Source organism: Cebus imitator, unplaced genomic scaffold (assembly GCF_001604975.1).
Source record: "Cebus imitator isolate Cc_AM_T3 unplaced genomic scaffold, Cebus_imitator-1.0 Scaffold489, whole genome shotgun sequence".
NCBI classification, from domain to species: domain Eukaryota; kingdom Metazoa; phylum Chordata; class Mammalia; order Primates; family Cebidae; genus Cebus; species Cebus imitator.
In genome coordinates, this window is record NW_016107804.1 from 77,131 (window position 1) to 89,644 (window position 12,514).

The window sequence follows — 12,514 nt, forward strand, 5'->3', positions numbered from 1 at the left end:
TGTAGTACCAGCTACTTGGGAGGCTGAAGCAGGAGAATCACTTGAACCTGGGAGGTGGAGGTTGCAGTGAGCCAGGATCGGGCCACTACTCCAGCCTGGGCAACAGAGCGAAATTCCATCTCAAAAAAAAAAAAAAAAGTCACCTCCTTCACACTCTTTCAGGCATTATAAATACAATCTGCCTTATGGGTTGCATCAAGCTGTTTCTGTACGATAAAGCCAATAGTTTTAGAAATACAACGTGTAAAACTTCACAAACTATTATTACTCACTTGGTCTCTTTCTCTAAATTAGATGCATTGATCTCAAACACTCTCTCAGTATCCCATTTCTGTTGGATTTCTTTCTCAATCTTCTTCAAAAAGTCCACTTTGGCTGTTCCTTTTCTTTCCTATTGGACACAAAAGAGAGAATAATCCACTGACTATTTCAGCAGGCTTGCTTTAAAAAAGAATTGGGTTCACAGAACTGAGCTGCTCACTGATAGATCAATTTTTCCATGGTTATCTTGAAATTTAAATGCACATTAAAAATTAGGGTTATCAGCCAGGCACAGAGGCTCACACCTGTAATCCCAGTACTTTTGGGAGCCCGAGGCGGGTGGATCACTTGAGATCAGGAGTTCGAGATCAGCCTGGCCAAAAGGGCAAAACCCCGTCTACTAAAATACAAGAATTAGCTGGGTTTGGTTGTGGGTGCCGATAATCTCAGTAATTCGGGAGGCTGAGGCAGAGAAGAAAACTCCGTAATATGAGCTTCATACACATAAAAGGTTACTTTAAGAACCAAAGGTGCAGTAGCTCACACCTGTAATCCCAGCACTTTGGGAGGCCTAGATGGGCAGATCATCTGAGGTCAGGAGTTCGAGAGGGAAATCCCATCTCTACTAAAAACACAAAAATTAGACAGGCGTGGTGGTACACGCCTGTAATCCCAGCTACTTGGGAGGCAGAGGCAGAACTGCTTGAATCCACAAGGCAGAGGTTGCAGTGAGCTGCGATCACGCCACTGTACTCCACCCTGGGTAACGAGCGAAACTCCGTCTCAAAAAAAAAAAAAAAAAAAAAGGCATCCTTCAAAGCTATTTATTATATTATATTCTTTTTAACAATTTTTTAGTTGTTTTTGTAAAGACAGGGTTCTCACCATGTTGCTCAGGTTGGTCTCAAACTCCTGGCCTCAAGCAATCCTCCTGCCTTGTCATCCCAAAATGTTGGGATTACAGGCATGAGCTACCATGCCTGGCCTGTATTCTTTTTTCTTATGAAGTATATCTAGCATACACACTATGTTATGAAGCATAATACGATGAACACTTGTAAATACACCATCTGACTTATGAATCCACTGAAACTGTTTCCTCTCTATTATTCCACAAGAGATAACCAACATTCTGAAATTTGCTTTTGCCATTCCCTTGTTTTTGAATAGTTTGCATACTTGCCAGCACCCTTAAAACAATTTATCATTTAGTTTCACTCACTTAGGAGCTTTATACCAAGAATGGCATACTTCATACAGACTTCTGCGATTTGCCTTCTTCACTTGACATTATATTTCTTCAGTGTTACTGCATACACTGAATTTAGTGAATTCTCTTTCACTAAACAAAGCAGCTTTTTCAGTTCACTTTTAATTATTTTAAATTACCTTAAAGCTGACAAAACTTCTAGAAGCGAATAGAATCTTCAAATTATAGCTTAAAGTATAACACCAGAGACAGTACTACAGCAATTTCTTTTTCTCTTAAAAAAAAATCCATTAGAATATAGCTTAATAAGCAAGGAGAAAAGACTTTGGAATCAGAAAGTCCTAAAAACGAACCCAGGCCCAGTCAATTCCTGGTGATGTAACCTTTAACTGGTTACTTAGCCTCTCTGTGACTCAGTTTTCTCAGCTGTAAAAGAGAAATTGTAAAAGTTGTTACCCTTAAAGGATATTCAGAAGATGGGCCAGGCATGGTGGCTCAAACCTGTAATCTCAACACTTTGGGAGGCAAACGTGGGAGGATTGCTTGATCCCAGGAGTTCAAGACCAGCCTGGGCAAGACAGCAAATCTTTATAAAAGAATTTTTTAAAAAGGCTGGGCCCAGTGGCTCACACCTGTAATCCCAACACTTTGGGAGGCTGGGGTGAGCAGATCACTTGAGCTCAGGAGTTGAGACTAGCCTCAGCCACAAAACAAGACCCCATTTCTTCTAAAAATAGAAAAATTAGCTGGGTGTGGTGGTGCGTACCTACAGTCCCAGCTACCCAGGAGGCTGAGGTGGGAGGATCACCTGAGCCTGGGAGGCAGAGGTTGCAGTGAGCTCAGATCACACCACCACACTCCAGCCTGGGTGACAGAGGTTCTGTGTGACACCACAGACTCTGTCTCCAAAGGGGGAAAAAAAAAAAAAGATTCTGGCTGGGCACAGTGGGTCACGCCTGTAATCTGACCACTTTAGGAAGCAGAGGCTGGTGGATCATTTGAGTTCAACACCAGCCTGGCCAACATGGCAAAACTCTGTCTCTACTAAAAATAAAAATTAAAAATTAGCCAGGCGTGGTGGTGCATGCCTATAATCCCAGTTGAGAAGGCTGAGGAAGGAGACTCACTTGAACCCGGGAGGCGGAGATTGCAGTGAGCTGAGATCGTGCCACTACACTCCAGCCTGGGTGACGGAGTAAGATTCCACCTCAAAAAAATAAATAAATAAAAGATTAAATGAGCCCAGGAGTGGTGGCTCATGTCTTATAATCCTAGAGCTTTGAGAGGCCAAGGCAAAAGGATAACTTGAAGCCAGTAGTTTGAGACCAGCCTGGGCAACATAGCAAGACTCTGTCTCTATGAAAAAACAAATTAGCCAGGCATGTTGGTGTATGCCTGTAGTCCCAGTTACTCGGGCGGCTGAGGAAGAAGGATTGCTTGAGCTCAGCAGTTTGAGGTTACAGTGAGCTATGATTGTGCCACTGCACTCCAACTTGGATGACAGAGCAAGATTAAAGAAAGAAAAAGATTAAATGAGAATATACATGTAAAAAACTTGCCACATTTGCTAGCACACAGTAAGTGTTCAATGTTAACTTACTATTACTGATGTTTTTATTACTGTATTTATTCCCTTTGAAAAATAGCACATCTTATATCTCAACATATACAAATCTGGGATATATCTTATAATTGATGCATATATTTATTGTGGCACTGTTTGGGGGAGTTATTTTGTTTTTCCCAAATATTATGTCATTATGTTTGTCTTCAAATCAGTATTATTTTAGCATCAAGGCAATGCAGTATTTATTAAATAATATCTTCAACATTTATATTTTTACAAGCATTAGGTTTACTCGTAAAGAAAAAAACATAAAAATGTACATTTTCTGTCTTTGGAGATAATAAACATTATGAGCCTAAGAATAATTTCTTTTTATCAGTCAGCAAAAAAAAAAAAATCTCAAAACATCCTTCTTTGTCAAAATATGTAAAATACTGTAGTCTTTAAAAAAAAAAAAACAAATAACTTTATTTAGAAAAAGAAATCTTTAAAAATCCCGTAAGAAAAAAGATCCTAATTCATATGCAGAAAGTGAAAGTCACCTACGGCAGGGCACGGTAGCTCATGCCTGTAATTCCAGCACTTTGGGAGGCCAAGACGGGCAGATCACAAGGCTAGGAGTTCAAGACCAGCCTGGCCAATATACTGAAACCCCGTTTCTACTAAAAATATAAAAATTAGCTGGGCGTGTGGCATGCACCTGTAGTACCAGCTACTTGGGAGGCTGAAGCAGGAGAATCACTTGAACCTGGGAGGTGGAGGTTGCAGTGAGCCAGGATCGGGCCACTACTCCAGCCTGGGCAACAGAGCGAAATTCCATCTCTCAAAAAAAAAAAAAAAGTCACCTCCTTCACACTCTTTCAGGCATTATAAATACAATCTGCCTTATGGGTTGCATCAAGCTGTTTCTGTACGATAAAGCCAATAGTTTTAGAAATACAACGTGTAAAACTTCACAAACTATTATTACTCACTTGGTCTCTTTCTCTAAATTAGATGCATTGATCTCAAACACTCTCTCAGTATCCCATTTCTGTTGGATTTCTTTCTCAATCTTCTTCAAAAAGTCCACTTTGGCTGTTCCTTTTCTTTCCTATTGGACACAAAAGAGAGAATAATCCACTGACTATTTCAGCAGGCTTGCTTTAAAAAAGAATTGGGTTCACAGAACTGAGCTGCTCACTGATAGATCAATTTTTCCATGGTTATCTTGAAATTTAAATGCACATTAAAAATTAGGGTTATCAGCCAGGCACAGAGGCTCACACCTGTAATCCCAGTACTTTTGGGAGCCCGAGGCGGGTGGATCACTTGAGATCAGGAGTTCGAGATCAGCCTGGCCAAAAGGGCAAAACCCCGTCTACTAAAATACAAGAATTAGCTGGGTTTGGTTGTGGGTGCCGATAATCTCAGTAATTCGGGAGGCTGAGGCAGAGAAGAAAACTCCGTAATATGAGCTTCATACACATAAAAGGTTACTTTAAGAACCAAAGGTGCAGTAGCTCACACCTGTAATCCCAGCACTTTGGGAGGCCTAGATGGGCAGATCATCTGAGGTCAGGAGTTCGAGAGGGAAATCCCATCTCTACTAAAAACACAAAAATTAGACAGGCGTGGTGGTACACGCCTGTAATCCCAGCTACTTGGGAGGCAGAGGCAGCAGAATCACTTGAACCCAGGAGGTGGAGGTTGCAGTGAGCTGCGATCACGCCACTACACACCAGTCTGAGCAAAACACCAAGATTGTCTCAAAAAAAAAAAAAAAAGAACCAAAGGAAAATAAACAAGTAAATTTTTGTTTCCATAAATCCTGACCAGATCGTAACTGGTATGTATAGAAATCATATTAAAATACAAATCTGCTGGGCATAGTGGCTCATGCCTATAATCTCAAAACTTTGGGAGGCTGAGGCAGGAATACTGCTTGAGGCCAGGAGTTCAAGACCAGCCTGGGCAATACAGCAAGACTGTCTCTGGTCTTTTTAAAAATAAAATAAAATACAAATCAGACCAAGTTTATCCCCCTTCAGAAGATCCCTATTGCTCTCAGAATAAAGTCCATCCTCTTAAACCTACCATTTAAGACCCTGCTTGTCTCATCTGCCAGGTCACTCCTTCCTTCAATTCCTTCCATTCCCCTACCCCCATTCTAGGACTATCTGTATTTTGCCAAATGTGGCCTTTATTTAAGCTAACTGGGCCTCTACTTAAACTATCTGCTCTGCCCTCAGACTCCACCAATCTCTTCACTTAGCTATCTCATCCTTCAGGTCTTAGCTAGTCACCCACCTTGACTCCCCAAGAGTTCATGAGATGTCCCTCTTAGTATGTTCCTACCCACCACTATTTCCCCTTTGATGGCACTAATCACACAGTGATGTCAGTATCTGGTTCCTCCACTAGACTATAGGTTGGTTCATGATGGGAACTCTATCTCATTTCTTATCATATCCTCAATGTCTACCTTACAGTAGATCTTCCATAAATATTTGTTGAATATTTAAATATTTTAAAAGAGAATAACACATAGCCAGCTTTTGCATATTGTGGCCATAAAGACGTAACATGAATTAGAAAGTGGGCTGTATATTTGAATCAATGTGTTAAGAAATCTGGCCCAAGTGCAGTGGCGCATGCCTGTAATCCCAGCACTTTGGGAGGATTGCTTGAGCCCAGAAGCTTGAAACCAGCCTGACCAACATGGTGAAACCCCATCTCTACTAAAAATACAAAATTAGCCACGTATGGTGGCGCATGCCTATAATCCTGTAGGGGGAAGACCCCATAAGTGCGGAGGTAGGAGCCAAAAGCCTCAGTCTATTTCCATATAAATAATGAAGAAGAAAGTAATTAGAAATATAACCTTAGGCCGGGCGCGGTGGCTCAAGCCTGTAATCCCAGCACTTTGGGAGGCCGAGGCGGGTGGATCACGAGGTCAAGAGATCGAGACCATCCTGGTCAACATGGTGAAACCCCGTCTCTACTAAAAATACAAAAAAATTAGCTGGGCATGGTGGCGCGTGCCTGTAATCCCAGCTACTCAGGAGGCTGGGGCAGGAGAATTGCCTGAACCCAGGAGGCGGAGGTTGCGGTGAGCCGAGATCGCGCCATTGCACTCCAGCCTGGGTAACAAGAGCGAAACTCCATCTCAAAAAAATCCTTAGTAGTTGTTATTCAAAAGTAACCTCAGTTATTCATAGGTGATGTTAATTCTTTTACTAATGCCTCTCAGGTCTGAAGTGTGAACCTGGAGCACATTGTGAAACAAATGACCCTAAAGCAAGCCACTTTAAGCCCTCTGTCACGACGATGCATAAGGGCTGCTGGAGGGGGCCTCAGCTGAGCGGCAGTGTCAGTGCTGGGAAAGCACCCGCTGTTTAGCCAGCTAGGGAAGGAGCCATCCAAAATATCTGAGACATCTCCTTCCCAGAGGAGTTAGGAGAAAACTCTGCTTCTCTAAGCTCTTGCAGTAGGTCTGACGCTGTCAGGCAGGCCCGCAGACAACTGGGGACTATGTGATGCTGTGCTTCAGCGGTCACCGTTCCATGTCAATCTCATGATTTCTGCACTTGGTTCCTTTTTTCTTGTAAGAATTAATCAGTAAAAGTAATGGAAATCTTAACGTCTGTGACAAGTATGGAAAAAGTGTTGACGCAGTATGCCCCTTACCTACAGAAAATTCCTGAGCCCCTACCTGTCTGGCACGTGATGTACTTGACCCTACCACTGCCACATCCTTTTACCCTGCCCCCAGTCTCCGACCACCAAGGCTACCACCCCCTACCTTCCCTGCCCCAGCTTTTGTACTCAATAAGAGTCAGAGTATGAGGACACTAGGGATGACTGCTGGACTCCGAGTTTTGGTTAGTGGTGGACTCCTGGGCCCAATCTTTCTTTTCTCTATCTCTGTGTCTTGTCTTTTATTTCTACAATTTCTCATCTCGGCCCCAGCAGGGAGGGACTCACAGAACCCTCTAGGGCTGGACCTTACATAATCCCAGCTACTCAGGAAGCTGAGGCAGAGTAGTTTGAACCCAGGAGGTGGAGGCTGCAGTGAGCCAAGATCACATTGCACTCTAGCTTGAGCAACAAGAAAGAAACTCCATCTTAAAAAAAAAAAGAAAAGGAATCTGGACTCTTTTCAAGTTTAAAACTGTGGTTTGCATAAAGTATTTTCTTTTCTAAGAAAGAATATGCCTGCACATCTGTTCGTCCTTTTCCATTCCTGCTACCAACAACCTTCATTTAGAGTATCAGCTCCACTGCTCCCTCTCACTCCAAAACCTTTTCTTAGTAAGTAACTTGGCTGGATGTAGCACCTCCTGCCTATAATCCCCACATTTAGGGAGGCTGCGGAGGGAGGATTATTTGAGGCCAGGAGTTTGAGATCAGCCTAGGCAACACAGCAAGACCTCTTCTTTAAAAGAAAAACAATATTTTTGGCCAGGCTAGGTGACTTACATCTGTAATCCCAGTATTTTGGAAGGCCAAGGCGGGTAGATCACCTGAGTCTAGGAGTTCAAGACCAACCTGGCCAACATGGCGAAACCCCGTCTCTACTAAAAATACAAAAATTAGCCTGGTGCGGTGGCACCTATAATCTCAGCTACTTATGAGGCAGAGACAGGAGAATTGCTTGAACCTGCATGGCGGTAGTTGCAATGAGTAGAGATCAAGCCACTGCACTCCAGCCTGGGCGAAACAGTGACAGCAATCTCAGCTCACTGAAACTTCCGCTTCCGAGGTTCAAGCAACTCTCCTGCCTCAGCCTCCGAAGTAGCTGGGATTACCGGCACACACAACCACACCCAGCTAATTTTTGTATTTTTAGTAGAGACGGGGTTTCACCATGTTGGTCAGGCTGGTCTCGAACTCCAAACTTCAGGTGGTCCACCCAACTCAGCATCCCAAAGTGCTGGGATTACAGGCATAAGCCATCATGCCCAGCCTGTGAAATATAATATCTAATATTTTTACAGGGGAAAGGACCCACAAAGATAAAAGTATGTAGGGCCTCATGAAGCCTAGTTGTATCTCCTACCCTGCAATCTTACCAAATAGCTGGGACTTACAAGCACATGCACCACCACACCCAGCTAGTTTTTGTATTTTTTTGTAGAGACAGGGTTTTGTCATGTTGCCCAGGCTGGTCTTGAACTCCTGGGCTCAACCAATCCACCAGCCACGGTTTCCCAAAGTGCTGGGATCACAGGCTTAAGCCACCACATGCAACCAAATGATCCTTAAGACATTTACACAGTTGGACTGTAAATTCCCAAGAGGGAGGAACTTTTAAAAGAAAAAAAAAATTTTTTTTGAGACAGAATTTCGCATTTGTTGCCCAGGCTGGAGTGCAATGGTGCGATCTCAGCTTACCAAAACCTCTGCCTTCCGGGTTCAAGCGATTCTCCTGCCTCAGCCTCCCAAGTAGCTGGAATTACAGGCATTTGCCACCACACCCAGCTAATTTTTTATTTTTAGGAGAGACAGGATTTCTCCATGTTGATCAGGCTGGTCTTGAACTCCCAACCTCAAGTGATCCACTTGCCTCGGCTCCCAAAGTGCTGAGATTACAGGTGCGAGCCACCATACCCGGCCAGGAATTTTTAAATCATTTATAGTCACTTAAGCACTAAGTACAATGTCATAGACACATAAGTTATGTAATAAGTATCTTTTACCTAAAAATGAGCATGGGCAGGATATGGGAAAGCTGAGGCCAGAGGATCACTTGAACCCAGGTCAAGGCTGGCTGCAGTGAGCTATGATTGCACAACCGCACTATAGCCTGGTTGATAGAGAGGGTCCCTGTCTCAAAAAATAAAAAATATGCCCAGATGGTGCCACTGCACTCCGGCCTGGGTGACAGAGTGAGACTCCATCTCAAAAAAAATAAAAATAGGCCAGGTGCGGTGGCTCACGCCTGTAATCCCAGCACTTTGGGATGCTGAGGCGGGCAGATCATGGGGTCAGGAGTTCCAGACCAGCCTGGATCACACGGTAAAACCCCGTCTCTACTAAAAATACAAAAATTAGCTGGGCGTGGTGACACGCGTCTGTAGCCCCAACTACTCCAGAGGCTGAGGCAGGAGAATCGCTTGAACCGAGAGGCGGATGTTGCAGTGGGCCAATCACTACTGCACTCCAGCCTGGTGACAGAGGGAGACTCTCAAAAAAAAAAAAAAAATTAGCCGGTTGTAATAGAGCACGCCTGTAGTACCAGCTGTGGGGAGGCTGAGGTATCGCTTGAGCCCTAAGGTCCAGGCTGCACTGAGCCATGATCACGCCACTGCACTCCAGTATGGGCAACAGAGTGAGACCATCTCTCAAATCTTAAAAAAAAATTTTTTAATTGCAACTGTATTCCCTCACCATACACTCCCTAGCACCTCTTCTTGCTCTATTTTTTTCCCCATAGCATTTATCAACACCAGACACAGTATTTTACAATATATTTTACCCACACACATAAACCCTATGAAGAGAGATTTTTGTCTGTTTTACGGAGAGGCACTCAATTTTTTTGATTGGAAGTAGGAATCAATGTCACATACTCCTCTCTCCACCTCTGATTGATTGATTGATTGACCGAATCTCACGCTGTTGTCCAGGCTGCAGTGCAGTGGAGCGACCTCGGCCACGGCAGCCTCTATCTCCCGGGTTCAAGCGATTCTCCTGCCTCAGCCTCCTGAGTAGCTGGAATTACAGGCGCTCAAACACCCTGCCAGGCTAATTTTTGGATTTTTAGTAAAGACGGGGGGGTGGGGGGGGTCTCACCATGTTAGCCAGGCTGGTCTCGAACCTCGGCCTCCCAAAGTACTGGCATTACAGCCGCGAGCCACGGTGCCCCGGCCCTCCACCTTGGTTTTAGAAACTCCAGAAAAATAACAAATATGATATCCAAGTACTCCGTAAAGTTAATAGATATCAGTTCCTGGTTCATCAGCTAGCAAGAAAAGGCAAAGTCTCCAGGACAGGCATGCCGTAACCGTGGGGCGGTGAGGAAGTGCTGTCCTTTAGAAAAGGGCTCTTCCCTTCAGGACAGCACATGGAGAGCCCCTACAGACTGGCCAGTCCGGCTCCAGGGCCCAATCCAGGGGACTCCTCCCGCTCAAACTCACCGCCATGGCACCGCCCAGCCGACTCTGCAAATGCACGACAACGACCCTGGCGACCCCTACAAAAGACTGGGTACAACCTTTCCCCTTCCTCTCAGGGATGCCAGGCCTCCCACTACACTAAAGCATACGCTTCACAACTGCTGAGGCAATCATCCATTTCCTACTAACTACAGCCGAGGAATCTCACAGCCCGCCGGGAATTGTAGTTCCCAGACCACACGAGCAGACGCACAGCATGCGTTTACTGACTACAATTCCCAGAGGAAAACGGGCTACCAAAAGTCTACCCGATAGGCCCACTCAGAGGGGAACCGGCAGTGATCTCACTAGCATGCTAAACTACAAAGTCCATGATGCAGTGCGGGATCGCAGAGCGCCGCGAGTGCGCCTCGGTTAAGGTGGGGGTATGCGACTATAAAGCTTTTCACCCCAGTGGTGTTGGTGGCATATCAGGATGCCAGGATACGCAGCTAATTACTATTCGGTGACTGAGGTGCTACTTATGGCTTGCCACTACGCACAGATATTTATTACTGTCGGTGGCATTCAACAGCTCAGCATGTAGACATTGTATAACCGCTTATTAACAATCTCTTTTTTTTTTTTTTTTGAGACGGAGTCTCGCTCTGTCTCCCAGGCTGGACTGCAGCCTCTGCCTCCCGGGTTCAAGCAATTTTCTTGCCTCAGCCTCCCGAGTAGCTGGGACTACTGGCGCACGCCCGGCTAATTTTTTGTATTTTTTTTTAGTAGCGACGAGGTTTCACAGTGTTGCCCAGGCTGGTCGCTAACTCTTGGGCTCAGGCAGTCCGCCAGCCTCGGCTTCCCAAAGTGCTAGGACTACAGGCGCACGCCACCACGCCCGGCTAATTTTTTGTATTTTTACTAGAGACAGAGGTTTTACCATGCTGGCGAGGATGGTCTCGAACTCATGACCTCGTGATCCGCCCTCAGCCTCCCAAAGTGCTAGGATTACAGGCGTGAGCCACCGTGCCGGGCCAACAATCTCCATTTTTTTAAGCAAGAGACTGACTGAAAGCCTACTCCCATTGCCTGGCTCAGACCATTTGTACCGCTACCATCCAGGGCCGCGTGCAGTGGCTCATGTCCATAATACCAGCACTTTGGGAGGCTGAGGCAGGAGGATCATGCGGTCAGGAGTTCGAGACCAGCCTGGCCAACATGGTGAAACCCCATCTCTACTAAAATTACAAAAATTAGCTGGGTGTGGTGGCACGCACCTGTAATCTCAGCTGCTCGGGAGGCCGAGGCAGAAGAATTGCTTGAACTCAGGAGGTAGAGAGTGCAGTGACTCGAGATTGCACCACTGCACTATGTCCTGGGTGACAGACGAGACTCCATCTCAAGAAAAAAAAAATTTTTTAAAGGCTGGGTGCAGTGGCTCAGGCCTGTAATCCCAGCACTTTGGAAGGCCAAGGCAGGCGGATCACCTGAGGTCGGGAGTTTGAGACCAGCCTGACCAACGTGGAGAAACCCCATCTCTACTAAAAATACAAAATTAGCGAGGCGTCATGTGGCACATGCTTGTAATCCCAGCTACTCTTGAAACTGAAACAAAAGAATCGCTTGAACCCAGAGGCAGAGGTTGCAGTGCGCTGAGATCACACCATTGTACTCCAGAATGGGCAACAAGAGTGAAACTCAGTCCCCCGCCCCTCCCCCCAAAAAAGACTACGTACCATCTAGAGATCTACAGTGTCTGATACGGTAGTCACTAGCCACATGTGGCCATTTAAATTCTAATTAATTATAAATAAAATTTAAAATTCATTTTTTTCGGGGAACTGTGGCTCACGCCTGTAATCCCAGCACTTTGGGAGGCCAAGGGAGGCGGATCACCTGAGGTCAGGAGTTCGGACCAGCCTGGCCAAAATGGCAAAACCCCATCTCTACTAAAAATACAAAAATTGGCCAGGCACAGTGGCTCACGCCTGTAATCCCAACACTTTGGGAGGCCAAGGCAGGTGGATCACCTAGTTCAGGAGTTTGAGACCAGCCTGACCAACATGGTGAAACCGCCTGTCTACCAAAGATACAAAATTGGCTGGGCACAGTGGCTCACGCCTGTAATCCCAGCACTTTGGGAGGCTGAGGTGGGCAGATCATGAGGTCAAGAGATTGAGACCTTCCTGGCCAACATGATGAAACCCCGTTTCTACTAAACATACAAAAATTAGCCGGGCGTGGTGGCACGCGCCTCTGGTCCCAGCTACTCAGGAGGCTGAAGCGGAAGAATAGCTTGAACACAGGAGGCCGAGGTTGCCGTGAGCCAAGATTGCGCCACTGCACTCCAGCCTGGCGATAGAGCAAGACTTCTCAAAAAAAAAAAAAAAAAAA

The 12,514-nt window shown here is 45.4% G+C and overlaps 1 protein-coding gene across 4 annotated transcripts in view; it reads right to left on the reverse strand.

Annotated features, from left to right (window-relative positions):
- Positions 1 to 10,451, reverse strand: part of LARS1 (leucyl-tRNA synthetase 1) — a 69,888-nt gene extending 59,437 nt beyond the window's left edge. For 2 of the 4 annotated variants that reach the window (XM_017513228.1, XM_017513227.2), the window contains exons 1-2: positions 10,160 to 10,451; positions 4,013 to 4,131 (exon numbers count right to left, since the gene is read on the reverse strand). In XM_017513228.1, coding sequence (XP_017368717.1) covers positions 4,013 to 4,131; positions 10,160 to 10,165 — 125 coding nt within the window. In that variant the 5' untranslated portion in view covers positions 10,166 to 10,451. Of the gene's footprint in view, positions 1 to 272; positions 411 to 4,012; positions 4,132 to 10,159 lie in introns of those variants that run through there. The other 2 variants (XM_017513229.1, XM_037733005.1) reach the window with 2 other exon arrangements.
- Between the last annotated feature and the right edge of the window lie 2,063 nt (positions 10,452 to 12,514).